Source organism: Rhodnius prolixus, unplaced genomic scaffold, assembly GCF_049639745.1.
Source record: "Rhodnius prolixus isolate KJV_2025 unplaced genomic scaffold, Rpr scaffold_11, whole genome shotgun sequence".
Lineage (NCBI taxonomy): Eukaryota > Metazoa > Arthropoda > Insecta > Hemiptera > Reduviidae > Rhodnius > Rhodnius prolixus.
In genome coordinates this window covers 2789151-2808856 of record NW_027411625.1, presented here as the reverse complement: position 1 = coordinate 2808856, position 19706 = coordinate 2789151, and the positions used below count along the sequence as shown (strand labels likewise).

General features: G+C 34.1%; 1 protein-coding gene across 2 annotated transcripts in view; it reads right to left on the bottom strand.

The window, feature by feature from the left end:
• The window catches only part of LOC141459375 (uncharacterized), a 198528-nt gene that overhangs the window by 157855 nt on the left and 20967 nt on the right, over positions 1-19706 (bottom strand). For both annotated transcript variants that reach the window (XM_074138403.1, XM_074138404.1), the window contains exons 6-14: positions 18917-19155; positions 18510-18743; positions 16075-16305; positions 13886-14071; positions 10881-11162; positions 6624-6770; positions 6373-6450; positions 1977-2045; positions 1015-1083 (exon numbers count right to left, since the gene is read on the bottom strand). In XM_074138403.1, the coding sequence (XP_073994504.1) occupies positions 1015-1083; positions 1977-2045; positions 6373-6450; positions 6624-6770; positions 10881-11162; positions 13886-14071; positions 16075-16305; positions 18510-18743; positions 18917-19155 (1535 nt within the window). The remainder of the gene's footprint in view (positions 1-1014; positions 1084-1976; positions 2046-6372; positions 6451-6623; positions 6771-10880; positions 11163-13885; positions 14072-16074; positions 16306-18509; positions 18744-18916; positions 19156-19706) is intronic.

The following is a 19706-nucleotide window of genomic DNA, read 5'->3' as shown; positions in this document are numbered from 1 at the left end:
TCACTGAGTTTGAAGGAGTGGTTGTTCTGGTTAAAGCTTAGGAGAGTGATGGCGAACCTGTCGAGACACTGACCTGCGCAAGCTTTTATACTGACCCACAATTGCTAGGCAACCATTTGTTTGTTTAAGCGGGTTGATTTAGATTTTCTAATTGTGTGGATAATTTATATTCTATCTGTATTTTTTTTTAATCAATGACACAAAAGCAATTTAGATGCTATCTATAACCTTTAGTTTGATCAATACAGTTTTAAAAGGCAAATGACGACAAATGCTTTTGTAGTATTTGAAATAAAGCAAAAGTGTTTACAAAATATCAAATAAAATGTATAATTTTACTCATATTTTGTTTGTTAAAACAATCGACAACCCAAAGCAAATAACCATATTTAGATTTTTCTTCAGATAAAACACACTTTTGTAAGGCTTTGTTCAGTTATGTTTGTGACTTTCATAGCACTTGTTTCGTCCCGTTTTACCCGTTAAGTCAACTGAATTTTAATGATGTTTAGTTTTGAAAATATTCAGTTTAAAATTTGTAAACTTAACTCTTGTGCAAATGGGCATTAGTGACCCAAGAGCTAGTACTAAAAAAAAAGTGAACAAAATTTGACCCACATCCCTGGTCTAGGATATGCCCATACTGGAGTCTTCGCTAATTCGGCTCTACTTTAGTTGCAGTGTGGCACAGTTGCATAAGATGTGTCCAACAGTCTGCTGGAAGCAGATTGCACATTCTCTTTTATCCCAAATCTATGCTAATATGCGTTCATTCTTCTCCGTGAACTGTTAAAATTTGTGTTAGGTATTACTTGATTTTCAATTCAAACATTCTTTAAATAATTGGGATAAATTCTTTAATTAAACTAACTGAACAGTAAGTGGGCAACTGTTGTTTAGATTCTATTTGACCAATATTGCCTGTATCGAGTGCTCACACTGCTTGTAAGATTCGCACTGGACCCCCAGCATCTCAAATTCTTCTTAATTAAAACTACAAAATAAAATAATTACCGTGAGAATTGTAAGAATAAGTGGATATGTCCGAATGCAGCCAATATATCTAAGAGATTTTTTGATTGTCTGGAAAAAATAAAAAATGTAATTTTATTATTAAAATTATTAACAATAATTAAACCCATTAAATAAACTTTGTTTTTGTCCAGATTTCAAATTTTCCACTCCCGATGCTGTACCTTCATTTTTGGTAGAGTTACGGCCAAAAAAAACTGAATTGTAAAAAATGGCGTTGAGATCCCGTTTCGATATCCCTAATATTTTTCGAGATACATTCCTGTGGCTCCTCAGCCTCCTTTTTCGCCTGACTTGAGTCCCTTGTGACTTTTTTCTCTTCCCGAAGTTGAAAAATCACCTCAAGGGAACTCATTTTGGGACAGTCGAAAACATTCAAACGGCTGTAACCGACCAGTTGAAGGCTATTCCACTGCTATGAGGAGTGGAAGAAACGTCTTCAGCGCTGTGTGGCTTCAGAAGGAAGTTATTTTTGAAGGTAACAATATAGAATTGTAATTCTTTGTGAATAAACAAATTTTAAAAAAATCAGTCTCATTACTTAATTTACAGACCTCGTATTTAAGATCAAAGTTACATTTTTATCTATTCGTGAACGGTTTTCAATATTAATTTTTCTACATTAAGGACTATTAAGGTTTTTCTGGGTAGAGTTGTCAGTTTTTACGCCCAGCCCGCGTTACAAATGGATTTAACACTCTTTTGCCGTATCTATCTTCAAGGGAAGGTAAGCCCTTTGGCGTGCCAGTGTATTTGCCCTTAGTGTGCTTCTTCAAGTGAATGTAGCATAAGTGTATTGTGTCCCTATAGTATGAGTGAAAATGCATAGAATACTGTGCTAGGAGTCCGTGGCATTGCAACACCGACTCCTACGGAAATGTGTACGTATCTACGATATAGTAACAAAATCTTTATTAGCTACGAATTAAAAGCTTGTTACTTACTGCTAGAAAGATATGTTTTGCTACTTTCATGGTGAATCTCCTACGTCGACGGTTAGCTTTAGTCATAACCTAATAAAGGAAAAGAAATTAAAATGTATACGTCGCAAAACGAACTAAATATCTAGAGCTGCCATTAATACGGACAAAAATGTTTAATCAAGTGCTACTTGAGTAAGTTATTAATTATTTTAAATTCGAGGGGCTCTCTTTAAGCAAGCAACCTGAAGAATAATTAAAAGTTCACTATTATTATTATTTTTTTTATTTAAGACTTGTACAGTACAATTATGAAAAAAACATAATATATAGGCAATGGCAAATGCCGTCTGCCAGAGTTTACTGCATGAACAATTAAAGAAAAAATAAGTAAATAATAAGTAAAATAAGTGAATAAAGAGTACAAATAAACAATATAAATTTAAACAATAATAAATTATCTATTACCATTCGGAAAAAAATAAATAAATAAATTAATAAAGAAATTACAATTCAAAAATTCTAGAATTATCTTATAATGTCTATTCTAAATAATGTCAGAAAGCCAGTGATACCTGACCCTCCAGGCATGGCGAGCATAGCGTAGCAGCGGGCAAGGTTGGACCTGGCCAGACAAGAACCCAATGATCTCCTCCCTGGAGAGAGTAGCCTTTTTGAAATAAATTTGACGAAACTCAGATAGTAGAGGACATTCCCCCAGAAAATGGTAAATCTCCTCGCGAACATTATAATTACACAGAGAACACTTTTCTTCGTCAAAGTCTCTATCTAACCAAGGCCTATGGTTCAAAAACAGAAGCTCTCCTCGGAGCTTGAAAAACCAACGCAGATCAAGGATGTTTAGTTTATCATGAAAAGAGGCCGTTACGCAATCTTTATGTTCACGAACTAAGAAACTATATAAAGGAAAACGTTCGGACTTAACCGCTCTGTTTAATGACTGCTCGGAAAGAGATTCCCTGATCGCAGAAACAAGCGAGAAAAGCTGACTACGCCAGTTCGGAAGATCAGCGAGGCAACCCTCAAAGCCATGGGAGTACAACCCTGCCAAAGAGAGCCAATGCTTGAACCAAAAAAGTTTTTTATTGATAATTTGGAGAGCTATTTTTTTAGTAAGTCTATTATCAGGAAAAGAAAGAGTTTTAAGAACATATTTAAAGTGCAAAGATAAAGTGTAAGTCTCAAAAGGTTCCAGACCTGATTCTATTGTAAGCATGTAATTTGGCGTAGAAGAAGGAAGAGAAAATAACTTCTTAATGAAGAATCTCTGAAATTTTTCTAATAAATCATAACACTGAAAACCCCAGACCTGGGCACCATAGCAAACCACAGCACGCGAAACACTTTTATAAACTTGGAGTTTAGCGTCTAATGGGACATTTTTATTCAAAATGAACTTATGCCACACTCTATTTAAACCAAGTTTGGCTACCGAGATTCTCTCTTCTAGGCGAGGAGTTAGGATGACGCCGAGGTATTTGTATCTGTTCACCACCTCGATTCTTTGACCCCGATAATACCATTTCTCCGAAGAAGCCAACCTTCCACCGTTCCGAAAGATCATTATTTTTGATTTGGCCAAATTCACAGAGAGATTCCATTGATCGCAATAACCCTCCAAAATTTTAATATTTCTTTGTAGGGCTAAAGGATTATCCGTCAATAACACAATGTCATCGGCATAGAGAAGGATCTTAATTTTTGTGTCACCCACCAAAACCCCACTTTCCAGGATATCTGGAAGATCATCCACAAATAAAGAAAACAGAATCGGGCTTAGGAGGCAGCCCTGCCTTACTCCCGAACCGATTTGAAAATAATCTGAGTTCCCCTCGTGACCTCGGACCGATGATAATGAAAAAGAGTTAAGTTTTTTGAGAATTTTCATAAATTTTGAAGAAACACCGACGTTAAATAATTTCAAAAATAGAGAAGAATGATCTATGGAGTCAAAAGCTGACTTAAAGTCGACGAAGAAGCAGAATAATTTCTGCCCTTTCTCCGACAGCCTCAAGCGGACTAAATTTAACAAAACAAATATGTTATCTATCGCAGAGCGGCCACGTCTGAATCCAGATTGGATAAAAGTTCACTAAATAAATGATCACCCGTTGGTAAAAACTGTATATAAAAAATAATTAGCATGCATTGCACATTGATGTAAACAATCAACGAAATGAGTGAAATTGTTTTCAGATTAGCGAAAATTCGCCGCAAAAGATGGAAATTCTACAAATGAATCTAACAAATCCTAGTGTTTACAAACGCAACAGTGTTTGAAAAAATATTGCTGGATATTTTGTAACAATGTTATTACAAACAAAAGGTTGAAAAAAATTCAATCTTGTAACCACATTCCAAAAGTGGGGTAAAATGATAGGTCAGCTCTAAAACGTCATTCTTTCTGGCTATAGCCATTCTTCTGTTTGTAAATTTTTTTTTTCGAGGTTGAACATTCTGAATTTTTTTGTTTTTTAATTATCCTTCAGGTGGGTACGGTTAATCGCTAGACAAAGTAAAAGTTTCGTTTTAAAAACGGTTGACTTTTTTATTTCCTATTTCAACAGTGTTTAAAGCAGATCTAGATATTATATGTAAAATTAGAAAAATGCTATACAGGGTGTTCAGCATAAGACTACGGTAACTTCGGGACGCGATTCTAGGCATCATTTGCAACAAAAAATTCCATATAAACTATGGCTCGATTCGGCTCCGTTTTATAGATATATTTAATTTTATGTTTTTTCAAGGTGTTACTACTTTTTAGCAAAAAGTTGTCTATATTTCTCAAACTATTAAAGCTACAGCTATTTTAATAAGCTCATTAGAAAGAAGGTTAAATTTCCTTTTAAATAAGCTAATTTGTATTCCAAAATAATAATATTAAGTATTTTACTTTGTGGCCCAAACATAAGAAATAGCAAGTTTATAATTTTTTTCCAAAAACTTTGACTTCATTTTTCTCAAAAACATTTTATATGAAAAAACCGTGCACTATTCAGGAAAAACATCTACATACGATCACCTTTCGAACGGTATACAATAATTAGGGTTATGTTAAAAATTGATGCAGAAATCTGTGATTAATTGCAAAAAAGTAGGCCTCAAAACAGTGTCGGCATTATGAAAGGAACTTACTTATCGCTCTAATCTCCAAGTTAAAAACTGATATGTTTTATCCTAATACGGCTTATAAAAACAAATAAATACAACAAGAAGAAAAGATAGTTTAAAGTCTACATTTTCATTAGATATTTAGTTGTCATTTTGCTATCATTATGCCAGCGTATTCGAATATTGAATATCACGATATGTTATACATCTACGGTTTCGTAGATGGGAATAGTGGAGAAGCTAGGCGGGAGTATTCTAGATGTTTTCCTGACAGTGTTCCGAACGCTAAGACGATCGTGGAGGTGTACTGGCGGTTCGGTGAAGTATTCTATCCACCATTATTTAATTTGGGGATCAGAGCGAGTAATATGTTTTTGGCTTATTCATTAGCTCTCCACAATCTCCTGTGTTCGGCTTATTCATTAGCTCTTTACAACCTGTTAATTCCACAGTTTTATTGAGTAGTTCAAAATGATATATTCACATTATTTAGCATATTTCTTTAATTAACTAAAGAAAAACACAGATCTAAACTCGTTAAACGAAAATCCTTTCTTTTGAAATTGGTACCTAACACTCATTTAACATCATATTCATTTTTCTTCTTTTTATTTTATTTTATTATTTATAATGTAAATTTTATATTTTTGAATATAGTTCTTAAATAAATTAATTATTAAATTACACGTTTGCAAACGTACTGGATTTGATGATTCTGATCAGTTATATTCTTATGGTAGGTGAATTCCTTTCATAATGCCGACGCTGTTTTGAGGCCTACTTTTTGCAGTTAATCACAGATTTCTGCATCAATTTTTAACATAATCCTAATTATTGTATACCGTTCGAAAGGTGATCGTATGTAGATGTTTTTCCTGAATAGTGCACGGTTTTTTCATATAAAATGTTTTCGAGAAAAATGAAGTCAAAGTTTTTGGAAAAAATTATAAACTTACTATATCTTATGTCAAAGTAAAATACTTAATATTATTATTTTGGAATACAAATTAGCTTATTTAAAAGGAAATTTAACCTTCTTTCTAATTAGCTTATTAAAATAGCTGTAGCTTTAATAGTTTGAGAAATATAGACAACTTTTTGCTAAAAAGTAGTAACACCTTGAAAAAACATAAAATTAAAAATATCTATAAAACGGAGCCGAATCGAGCCATAGTTTATATGGAATTTTTTGTTACAAATGATGCACAGAATTGCCTCCCGAAGTTACCGTAGTCTTATGCTGAACACCCTGTATAGTGCTAAAAGAATAAAATTTAATACGTACGAATTGCAGATACTTTGCAAGTGACTTGCTATAAAGACTAGTATCACATCTCATGTTAGTTAACAAATTTCTTGAATACTGCAAAGCACATATGATAGAATAATTGAAACAAAATACAATAAATGATAAATAGGCTACGTTAGCTTAACGTAAGGACTATGAGGCAATACACTGAGAATGTCCCTGGGCAACTTAAGAAAAAAAAATTAAATCAAAACTATTTGTAGAAAAAGTAAAAAAGTACTACTCACATCTGAGTAGACATCTTTGAATTGGAATCCAAAATAGAAGATTATATCTCGTTTAGCTCTGACCTTGCTGGGAGTGAGTACTCGATATTTAATTGGATAAACCATGTATTTGCTCTTTTCCGGAGCTAATATAATATTTTTATGTACCTATAAACAAAGATGAACAATATTATTTAAAGTCTTTATTTATAAATATAAAGTTCACAAAAAAAAAAAAGTAATCAACATAAAATAGTCCTTCTAAAGACGCCAACCATGGTCATATACCATCGGTGGAAAAAGATGAACAATAAAATAATACTTATTAGAGATAGGATTAGCTATGCGGTTAGCGTATTGGATTCCCACGCGGAGATTCCTGGTGCTGGAACTTAGATTTTTCTGTTTCTAGGAGCTTCTTACAACTCACTGTACCGGTGATGAGACACTGTCCGGAGGCAAACAGTGTGTACTGAAAATAACTCTGGGCGCCCATAACCTTAGAGGTTGACGCGCCTTAAATCATTATAAAATAATAATAATACCACATTTTTTGGGGAAAGGTATTCGAATAAAATGTTTGGCGGCGACCAATTATGGCGTAGAAATATTCATTAGAAACCAGTTAGGGTAAACAATTCATCTAAGGAGGTCTACCCTTCTTAACTGGCGCTACAACTTGCTCTTGCGCAAATCTTGGCCTCCTCTATCAAAGTATGCCAGTTGTCCCGATCTAATGCTGCCACCATCCAGTTTCGGACACCAAGGAGAGTTCTTGCATCCTTCGAAACACCATCACTCCATCGCGACCTCAGTCCTCCCACTCGTCTCGTACCATCTATATTTTCTTTAATTCTCTTGTGTGGTATATCCTCGGGATTCATTCTGCCTACATGTCCTGCCCAACGAAGGCGTCCAAGCTTCACCACCACTCACCACGTCAACTCCCTGTACAAACTGCTTAGTTCTGCATTACTTCTCCGTCTCCATGTTTCGCCATCCAAAATGGCTCCATAGATCCTTCGAAGTTTTTTTTTCTTTCGAACCTAAGGAGAACAAGCTCGTCATTTTTGGTGGTGACCCAGCACTCTGAGGCGTACGTTAAGACGGATCGGATAAGGGTCTTATAAAGCCTTATCTTAGTCGACCTGGAGAGTAACTGACTTTTAAAATGATCTTGCAAACCAAGGTATGTCCTGTTAGCCAGCAATATTCTTCTATTAATTTCACTGTGCACGTTGTTGTCGGAATTCACCTGCGTGCCTTGATAAATAAAATAATCCACCCACTCGAAGGTGTAATTTCCGAATTGCACAGTATCCTGTTTCTGCTCCACTCCAGAAGTGTACATATACTTTGTTTTTGCTTGATTCACCTCAAGACCTATTTCTGTTGCAGCTCTCTCCAAGTCGATGTACGCATTTTCGACCGCACCTCTTGATCGACCAATCATATCTACATCGTCTGCATACGCTAACAGCTGAATGGTTCTATTTTGAATTGTGCCACTTGTCTGTATACCAGACCTTCTTACAACCCATTCCAGTGCCAAATTAAAGAGCAGGCAGGCAAGGGCATCTCCCTGCTTTATGCCTTTATTTGTATAAAACGATCAGGAGGTTGTCATGAGGTCTACCCGAATACAAATTAGGCTAGCTATCATATTTTTTTGTAATGTTCTGTCTCTTAATCTAATCCTGTTTCCGCAAGGAATTCTCAAAGTCTGGCAAGGTTTTATTTCTTACTTCACTGTCTCCTTCAGCAATCAAAGTATCAGCTAAACTACGATCACTTTTAAAACAGTAGTGAACCAAGTCCCAAGTAAAAGGAAACCCATCACCATACGCAGTCTGATTTAATTATAATTGTTTATGAATTAAATGGGATGGCACCGGAATTACTGATGTTTCCATAAAAGCCTAGAAAACTACTTATTAAATAATTTTCTCAATATTATTATTATTTTTACAATATTTTTCAGAGTATTTTGACACATTCTAACCCCAAGCCTCTTTCTATTTATTTATGTATTTATTGCTACATAGCTAATTGCCTAAGCAATGAAAATGGCCAATCATTTAATTTTTAACAATTGCATATAACATGCCCAAAGAAAATGAAATTATCTTAGAGAAAAAAAACTAAATCAAAAAGTATCCTCAATTTAGCAGCATAATAAACATGAGACAAACCAAATACTGATACAAAAGATACAAATACTGATACTGAAAATAAACCAAAATAAATTATAAATATTCTTAGTAAGTACTGATAAAAAGAAAGAAAAACCAAATATTCTCCCGGAACAAAATGTCTAATTTTGGCAGCCTGTTTACAGCCCTCATAAAACTAGGGTTGTTCCCTTCACGAGGAGGAGGAATCTGGGTTGATTGGAGCAACCAACTCTGGGGGGAGTTACTATCCCCCTGTCCATGGAGGCCAAATATCTTGGGGTTATCTTCGATAAAAGGCTTACATGGAATTCTCACATAAATATGATTTCCCACAAGGCTAAGGTTTCCTTAGGATGCTGCAAAAGGCTGTGTGGGAAAAGTTGGGGAATAAGCCCTAGGATGACGCTCTGGATCTATAAAAGTGTGGTTAGACCCATGGTGTCACATGGGGCGGTGGCGTGGTGGGCGAAAACCTTGCAGGTGGGGGGAATCCGAGCACTCAGTGGTATTCAAAGGCTGGTTTGCCTGAGTGTCACTGGGGCCATGAGGACTTCCCCTACTGCGGCCTTGGAAATTTTATTAAATTTGCCCCCATTGCACATATATATTCAAGGCGTTGCAAAGGCCGTTGTCATTAGGCTTATGACAGGACAAGCCCCCATTACCGTTAGGCATGGAGGAGCGTATCAAGAGTTATATGAGGAGCTGGAGGCCGACCCAATTCTGGGCCTGCCCTCGGACTTTATGACTCCCAAATATAACTTCAACAAGCCTTTCAAAGTCTGTATTGGGGACCGGGAGGCTTGGAAAAGTGGACCCCCAGTTGTGGGAGATTCAATGTGGTACACAGATGGCTCCAAGTTGGAGGAGGGAGTAGGAGCGGGAGTGTACGGGGCGAAACCGAAATGTAGTTTTTCGGTTAGCCTAGGAAAACTAGCTACAGTTTTTCAGGCTGAGCTAGCTGCAATTAGGTTCTGTGCTACCGAGATTAAAGGGCGAAGAATTATTAACTCTAAGGTCGTAATTTTCTCGGATAGTCAGGCTGCTCTACGGGCAATTAGTTCCTACCAGGTCAATTCAAGGCTGGTTTGGGACTGTCTGGGTGCCCTGAAGGAAATTAGTGACCAGAATATGGTCTTTCTAGTTTGGGTACCTGGTCATTCAGGACACAAGGGGAACGAAGTGGCAGATTTATTGGCCCGGGAAGGCTCTGCGGGACACTTCGTTGGCCCGGAGCCCTGCTTTGGGGTTTCGAAATGTGTTAAGTCTGCGGCCATCAATGCATGGGTGCAGAGTAAGGCTCAGGAGTGATGGCTTGCCACCACTGGGCTGCGACAGGCGAAGGAGTTCATTAGAGGCTATTCGCCGAGGCTGACCGCAGAATTAATCCGTCAAGGCCGTGGGGCTGTAAGGATAATTGTAGGCCTATTAACGGGCCACTGCAGGCTCAGAAAGCACATGCATCGCATGGGCCTGGCAGATGATAGCCTTTGTAGGTTTTGTCAGGAAGAGGAAGAAACGGCACAGCACGTGTTGTGTCAGTGTGAGGGGCTCGTATGGCTAAGGATGTTACTTCTCGGGGAGGAAAAACCAAGGCCTGAGAGCTTTACCCAGGAGCCACTCTCCAGAATTAAGAGTCTGATTAAACGGACGGGTCTGGAGGGTGAGTTCTAAAGCCGGGGAGCCACAATAGATCCATAGGGGTCGCGGTGGCGCAGGCCTTGAGGCCACCCTAATTTAATCTAATCTAATCTAATCTAGTAAGTACTGATAAAAAAGAAAGAAAAAACAAATATTCTCCCGGAACAAAATGTCTAATTTTGGCAGCCTGTTTACAGAAATTAAATATGGAATTTAACTGTTCTTTTATATTTATTGTAAGTGATTGCTCAAATTTCTGCGAGTTTGAGTAAGAAGTTGTACAATAATATTTTGTAATGAAAAAAGACCTAATCAGTTAAAAAAGTTTTACACTCAAACAAGAAATGCAGTGAGGAATCCACTACTTAAAATCTTTCAAACTAGACATATTTTATCACTGTCAAAAACTGTATGCATGGCCATATTAATAAAGCATCTTTTTATTAAGATTTATTGTAATTACCCTGTGTTTTCTTTCGTCCCTTTTGATTTGCTTTTCAGATTTCTCTTTAGTTATTTGTCTTATCTTTATCCGTTTTCTGTTAACCATTTCAAAAGATTTTTTCGCACATAGACTCCTAATATAATTACACTGTTTTGCGGTGTCATTGAATTTCTTCCTAACCTTGAGAATATCGAGTTTAGCTGGATATTCTACCGTATCATATTCAGTTTGATCCCAGCTGGAGAAAGAGAATTCTTCTACTTCCATCCCCTTACCGACATTATTAACGATATTTATTGGCTGCAATAAAACAAAACAATTATTTATATACACAAAGAACTGTAAATAAGAAAAAGAAAAAAAAGCTTTTGATTTTCTCTTACTGCTATTAACATTATAATAGATAGGTTGAGTTTACTCTTACTGTTATTAACATTGTAATAGATAGGTTGAGCTTACTCTTACTACTATTAACATTATAATAGATAGGTTGAGCTTACTCTCACTGTTATTAACATTGTAATAGATAGGTTGAGCTTACTCTTACTGCTATTAACATTATAATAGATAGGTTGAGTTTACTCTTACTGTTATTAACATTGTAATAGATAGGTTGAGCTTACTCTTACTACTATTAACATTATAATAGATAGGTTGAGCTTACTCTCACTGTTATTAACGTTGTAATAGATAGGTTGAGCTTACTCTTACTACTATTAACATTATAATAGATAGGTTGAGCTTACTCTCACTGTTATTAACATTGTAATAGATAGGTTGAGCTTACTCTTACTGCTATTAACATTATAATAGATAGGTTGAGTTTACTCTTACTGTTATTAACATTGTAATAGATAGGTTGAGCTTACTCTTACTACTATTAACATTATAATAGATAGGTTGAGTTTACTCTTACTGTTATTAACATTGTAATAGATAGGTTGAGCTTACTCTTACTACTATTAACATTATAATAGATAGGTTGAGTTTACTCTTACTGTTATTAACATTGTAATAGATAGGTTGAGTTTACTCTTACTGTTATTAACATTATAATAGATAGGTTGAGTTTACTCTTACTGTTATTAACATTGTAATAGATAGGTTGAGTTTACTCTTACTGTTATTAACATTATAATAGATAGGTTGAGTTTACTCTTACTGTTATTAACATTGTAATAGATAGGTTGAGTTTACTCTTACTGTTATTAACATTATAATAGATAGGTTGAGTTTACTCTTACTGTTATTAACATTGTAATAGATAGGTTGAGCTTACTCTTACTACTATTAACATTATAATAGATAGGTTGAGTTTACTCTTACTGTTATTAACATTGTAATAGATAGGTTGAGCTTACTCTTACTACTATTAACATTATAATAGATAGGTTGAGCTTACTCTCACTGTTATTAACGTTGTAATAGATAGGTTGAGCTTACTCTTACTACTATTAACATTATAATAGATAGGTTGAGTTTACTCTTACTGTTATTAACATTGTAATAGATAGGTTGAGCTTACTCTTACTGCTATTAACATTATAATAGATAGGTTGAGCTTACTCTCACTGTTATTAACATTGTAATAGATAGGTTGAGCTTACTCTTACTACTATTGACATTATAATAGATAGGTTGAGTTTACTCTTACTGTTATTAACATTGTAATAGATAGGTTGAGCTTACTCTTACTACTATTAACATTATAATAGATAGGTTAAGCTTACTCTCACTGTTATTAACATTGTAATAGATAGGTTGAGCTTACTCTTACTACTATTAACATTATAATAGATAGGTTGAGTTTACTCTTACTGTTATTAACATTGTAATAGATAGGTTGAGCTTACTCTTACTGCTATTAACATTATAATAGATAGGTTGAGCTTACTCTTACTACCATTAACATTATAATAGATAGGTTGAGCTTACTCTTACTACTATTAACATTATAATAGATAGGTTGAGCTTACTCTTTACTGCCATTAACATTATAATTTTATAATACTAGCATTTAGATTCTTTCAATTGAAAATAATACAATGACAAAATGAAAATAATACAAGAGTATCTGAATTTTTTTCTTTAGATAATTATATTTTTTATTTTATTATTGACTCATTCACCATTTAATGAATTGGCTAGCCAAAAAGGAACGATAGGCTAGAGCGTCTTTATAAAACCAGCCAATGCGTCCCAGTTTGCTCCATTCAAATACGTTAACTGTTCATCTTCCGATAAGGACTGTGCACCAAATAACCTTATTTTTATCATTTTAAGGATTCTATAACGTCTCAAGAAGAGGAAAACATACTCGATTTCTCTAAGGTTACACGTGGAGCAATGGTAATTTCCCCCTCACCAGAAATATAAGGTTTGAAATTTAAATTAAGGTGTACTGTTTGTTGCTTGCATATAGTTAACATCGTAAGAAATTGAAGTTATTAGATCTTTTCAGTTAGATGTGTTTGTTTTGTGATATAATTTAAATTATAAGTTATGTAATTGCCTATTTTTTCAGGCGTGCTTTACGCCCAACTACCAAATTTTAAGTGTCGTGAACGGAGGCGACTAGCAAACATACTTTACTGCAAAATTCCTTTTATTAACCATTAAATAAAAACCAAGGCCTTTGCCGGGAATCGAACCCAGTACCATATTACTTCTTCGCTTTTACAGGCCTCGCCTCTAACCCTCTCGGCTATCGTGGCGCCTCAGTAAAGAATTATTGAATTAAAGATGTAGTTCCGTTCAAACGATTTTTTAACCGTGGTCTTTTCCCGTGGCTCCTCTAAAAATAAATTTTTTCAGAACAAGGTTCAAATAAAAGTGATGGAAGTAAAAGTACGTAAATAAATTCGATTCAGTTAGGTTAAACCTTATTTTTGTTTGAAAACTAAAATCAAACTAATGAAATTCTGAAACAAATCCCTTTATATTTTGAAGGGAAACAGCACGATCGTAATGCTTCCATTTGATAATAGTAGGAAAAAGTAAAAATAATAATTGCCACTACTTACATAATCTGTTGGATAATTTTTATATTTTTGTTTAACACTTTTAACTTCTGAAATATCTTCATCCGTTGTTTTATGGTGGATGGGTATTTTCTTAGGTTGGTATAGTTTATTCGGCACTATAGGAGGTTTGATTATGCCACGCATTTCATGTGCAGTATCGTCGGTAATGTATTCTTTTATTAATGGCTGCAATTTAAATAAATTAATAAGCCTTAATAATTGTTTAGAGTTAAATATTTCAAGTTATTCATTTTTATTTTATACATAACCTAACTGACTGAATCTTTCAAAATGTTTGTTTACAATAAAACCTAAGTTTGTACTTTTGTTTTATCTACTATATAATTTTTAAATCTCCACTACTTAGACTTAAGTGAGAAAAAAAAATGTGCTTTTTGCGTAAAAATCCATAATCAGCCTATAAGGTAACATTTTTTCACCATTTTTTAGAATTTTGGTAAAGCATACTAATATTTTTTAGTTCGTTGAAAAAGTTGGTAGTGGCACGCATTTTTTTTAGATACTGGCACTCTCCCCAAAAAGGTTGGCCATCCCTGTAATAGAGCTAAAGAAGGGATATTTATCAATTATGCCTTTGTGACAAAAGGTTACTTAATCGTAGATACTACTGCAAAAATAATAGTATCATTTTTCAGTGCATTGAGACAAAACGAAAATGGAATACTACAAATATTTAATGAAGGTAAGGTATTAAATAATTAATAATGAGAAAAGATATTAATGGGAATCAGTGAATTAAAAGTCTAAGAACCAAAGAAATAGTCGAGTAAATAAAGGCGTTCCGCCAAACAAATATATTAGTGGATATAAAACTGAAAAGATAAATTTTTGTGAAGAAGTTCAGCCATTGCCCACCGATGGATACAGAACGTGGTGCGATTTAATGGGCAAAGAAGTAAAATGCCTAGAAAATGTTCGGAAATTAACTAATCTGTAAAATGATGAAAAAAAAAGAAGATATTAGGACAAAATAGGTGGATAAATTAAAGTAGAATCAATGTGGAGATGTTCTACGATTCAAAGCCTGGTTTAGTAACTAGACGATTTAGTAAAGCAATCTATAGAATTGGAAGATTCAATCTTATTTCATCGAAACACCATGTTTCTGCCTCTCCAAATTATTCTATTCGAAGAAAAGCAGAGCAGTAACCAAATTAAATCTCAAGATCTTGGGAAAAAATTTTTGTGACGAAGTTGAGGAATACTGTTACTACAAGAGAAGGATCGGGTAATTGACGAATGAGCTGTTATTTTTGAAAGTGGTATACGAGTAAGTCCATTTTCCCATGTATGGAGATATTTAAGGTTTTGCCTTTGAATTAATTTAAAAATATTCGTAAACCTTAATCTATTCGAGGGATGTTATTAACACTATTCACCTTTTAAATGTTATTATGAAATCATTACAATTCTTAAAAAAATAAACGATTTTTTTTAGCTCCAAATGGACTTATACCACTTTCAAAAATAACATATTACAAGAAATAAAAACAGGAGTAAATTTAAGTCCATATTTTTATAGATATTATAGCTTTACTGAAATGGGTTTTTATGTAAAAAGTAATAATTAAAATGAAGTCATTTAAATACACGAATAATCAAGTTTATTTTTTTAAATTTCAGTTATATTAAAAATATAAAAATGAAATTACTTCGTTAAGATCTTTAAAGCAAAAAAAGATATTTTAAACTTATTTTTCTTTTACAGTTAGCATCGAGCAGCGTACACTGAAGTAGCAATAATCAAAAATAATTGCAATAAGAAAGTTGTTTTAATTATAATTATTAGAAATGGACTTATTCCACTTTCAAAAAAAATATTTTTGTGATAACATTTTATAGTCAAAATTCTTTTGTTGACTTTATAAAAGAAATCGTACTCCATTGAACGTATGATTATAAATATGGAAAGAATGTGTCTACATCTTACTGAAATTACCATTAACTCATTTTTTAAAAAATTGGACTTATACCACTTTCAAAAATAACAGCTTAAATGTTACTTATTTTGTCTCAAATTATAGATTTTTTTTTTAATTCATATTAAAACCTAAATTGGATTCTTGAAACACTTTAAACTGAAATTCACTGCCAAAACGTAAGGTTCAAACCTCAGGGCTGAGTTAATAACTTGTACCAATATAAGATCCAAGGACTGAATAACTTACCACATTTGCAAACGCTGTCTCAGGTTCTACCATTGGATTAACTTCCCATTGGAATATTTCCCTAGTGAAGTATGCCAAAGAAGCGAGGTACATCCCATATTTGCCTTTAATCGTATTTCGCTTAATTTCGGCGTCATAATCCGTCTCATAAAACGAATTAAATCTCGCACTAGTACCTGAGACACTAGATAAGTTGTCAGTCCGTCCAACTTTTTCCAATGCATCAAACTTCTAAAAAAACAAAAACAAAAAACAAATGAAGAAGGAGTTACTTATTCTAATAGTAATGGATTGTAGTCCAATGATTTCAAAACAATCAGATTTTTTCTGCAGCCCTGTGATTAAAAAGGCAGTGTGTTTGCTGTAAAATTATCAATATAATGGCACGTTTTTTTCTCAAAATATTGTTCATACTGCCTAGAAACATGCCTCATTACATTGTATATTCCGAAACAAATGCGCTACCACTCTTCAACTACACCCTGAGACTGCATTACAACTATACAGGGTGTTCAGTTTAAGACGGCTGAAATGCATTTCATGCTTAAACGGTTAATCTGAGCAAAAAAATGGTAGAGGGAAACATTTGTTGCCCGTCACCTCTAGTTTCAGAATATGTGTTTTGATTTTAGATTCTTGTCCGCATACGCGGCAGACGCGCGACCAAAATTAAGGGTTTGCAGTTGACCCCCATTTAATGCAGAGAGCAGTTGATAACCTCCTGGCTAACCTGGCTTGCGAGCCAGAGGAGGCACCTTTGAAGGCACAGTACGTGCCTTTTTGTTTTTTATACTAATTCCTTTTGAAACAAAATTATTGTTTCACTACAAAGTTTTTTTCCAAAATCGTTTGCAATACTAAGAGAATTCTAATTTTCTCTAAAAAAACATTTTCTTTACGGGAAAAACTGATTGACTTTCTTAGAAGACGCAATCGTCGTTCCAATGATACGTTATGGACTAACTATCTTGGAGATATACAGGGTGACCAAAGTTATATGCTCCACCCACTTTTTTTTTAACGGCGGGAAATTTCGAAAAAATAAAAAACACGTATTCAATTATTTTTAGTCTAGTTTATTTTCAGTGAAAGATCCATGTTTTTAAACCCCTGAATCTCGAGATACAGCATCCAACTTTTTTTTTCAAATGGAACGTTATATTCTTTTTTGCATATTTTTGTAGTATTTGAGCTCCTAAAAACAACAACAAAAAATTTTTGAAATCGGTTAGGTTTTTTAAAAGTTATGGTAATTTAAAATATGAAAAACAAATTTCAGTTTACTGTCAAAATTACGTTATTTTTTTTAAAGAATCTATTCAAACTGGGCACAACCAACGGATAGGCTAGCCAAAACTCTGGACTCCCACGCTTTGCTTGCAGCAGCACTTATGGTGGCGAAGTCAAGATATTGGCAGGCTAAAGTTATTCGACGTTCAGGTTGTATTTTCTACAAACGTTTGGTATGGAGTTTTAGGAAATCAACTAATCGGCCCATACTTCTACAGAGAGAACTTAACTGGTGAAAGGTATCCAACTTTTTTTTTAAGAGACATTTTGCCAGTTCTGCTTGAAGATGTTCATCTACAACGTCGGCTAGATATGTATTTTCAACAAGATGGTTTACCCGGCACATAATGCGAGAGTGGTTCGAGGTTACCTGGACAGAAATTTCCATGAAAAGTGCTTAGGGGCTCATTTTCCCATCCAATGGCCACCTCGATCTCCGGACTTAACCCCAATGGACTATTTTTTGTGGGGATACCTAAAAAAATAAAGTGTAAAGTATCCTTAATCCCGTGGCTTCAGTCGATGATCTGAAACGTCGAATAACTCTAGCCTGCCTAGATCTTGACTTCGCCACCATAACTGCTGCTACAAGCAAAGTGTGGGAGTCCAGAGTTTTGGCTTGCCTATCCGTTGATTGTGCCCAGTCTGAATAGAATCTTTAAAAAAAATAACGTAATTTTGACAATAAACTGAAATTTGTTTTTCATATTTTAAATTACCATAACTTTTGAAAAACCAAACCGATTTCAAAAATTATTTTTTTGTTTTTTTTAGGAGCTCAAATACTATAAAAATATGCAACAAAAAATATAACGTTCCATTTGAAAAACAAAAGTTGGATGCTGTATCTCGAGATACATGGGTTTAAAAAAATGGGTCAATCACTGAAAATAAACTAGACTAAAAATGATTAAATACGTGTTTTTTATTTTTTCGAAATTTCCCGCCGTTAAAAAAAAAATGGGTGGAGCATATAACTCTGGTCACCCTGTATAGGAGAGAGTAGATCGTTCATTTTGACACTTGTTTGTAAGAAGTAACTTTTCAAGTATTTTTTTAAAGTTGAAATTTTTTCTTTCCAATTATTTGTAGTAAGTAATTAGTTTACAACAATTACTTAACAAAAAAACAAAACAAATTCTTACCATTCCGCAAGGTACATGATGGGTAGGCGGTATGTAAGGTGCAGTTTTTGTTGGTCTACCATAAATCGACAACAAGTATGGTCTATACAATGAACTGAATTCTTCAGAACACGCTGGTACAATTCCACCATTTTTATAGTAGTAAACTTCCAATGTATCATAAGTACAATCATAAAAGAATTCAGCAATGCAAGGATGCGTATTTGGATCTGGATAACGACATTCTTTGAAAGCCTAAAAATAAAGTATAATTTTTGTTTATCTTTTTAAGCATGCGCCATTACTCTTTACTTAATAGTTATTGTTTTCCCATTTATTTTTTCAGAACCCTCATGACTCATCAAACAAGCAACTACAAAAACCCTACTGAGACCCAACAAAAAAAAAAAAACCCAAAAATGACTTACTATAAGCTCTCTTCTTAAAACCGATAATGGTCTTAATGTATCACCACCATCTTCCACATAATTTCCATAATGTGCTTCACAGCTTTTAAGATAGTCTTTTCGACCTTCTGCAAATTCCAAAATTATACAGTCTTCGTGAAGTTTAATACGGCTTAAAAAGTCGTTTCTAAATTCTGAATGGAAGTCGAAAATTTTATTAGCGTAGAAATCGTTCTTTTCTTCAAAGTATCCTTCAAGTCCTGAAAATGATGAATGTGTGAAGCGAATGTATTTGTAGGTAAGAATGGAGAGTGAGTGATATTCTAGTGATAAGCACCTAGACGATGCTGACTGTATGGCGGAAGCCAATGCCAAAAAAAAAAAAATAATAATAATAAGTCCTGAAAATTATTAGTTATTATTTTTTTTGTTTAAATTTGGAGGGAAACGATGCCAAATTTTCCTCTAACTAAAAACAAGTCAATAAATAAGAGTATTTATTTTTAATTTTGGGAACGACAAACTTAGATCATTGGGATTGGTAGCCCTTTCTGAGCGTTGGCCAGGCCTCCAGAGAATGTTCTCTTACTGCTGGCAACACTGTCACCATCAAAGGCATTAAAACTGCACAGCCTTCTAGAGAAAAGAAATAATAATCTAACAACACCTTTGATCACAGTATAACTTGTTTTCAAAAACAAGCATTTTAGAAACCTTCGTCAAATAACTATTTTTTCCAAGAAAATATTTTAATAAATTGTCAGTTATTTTTATAAGTTGAATTGTAAAATTTTTTGAATTATTTGGACAT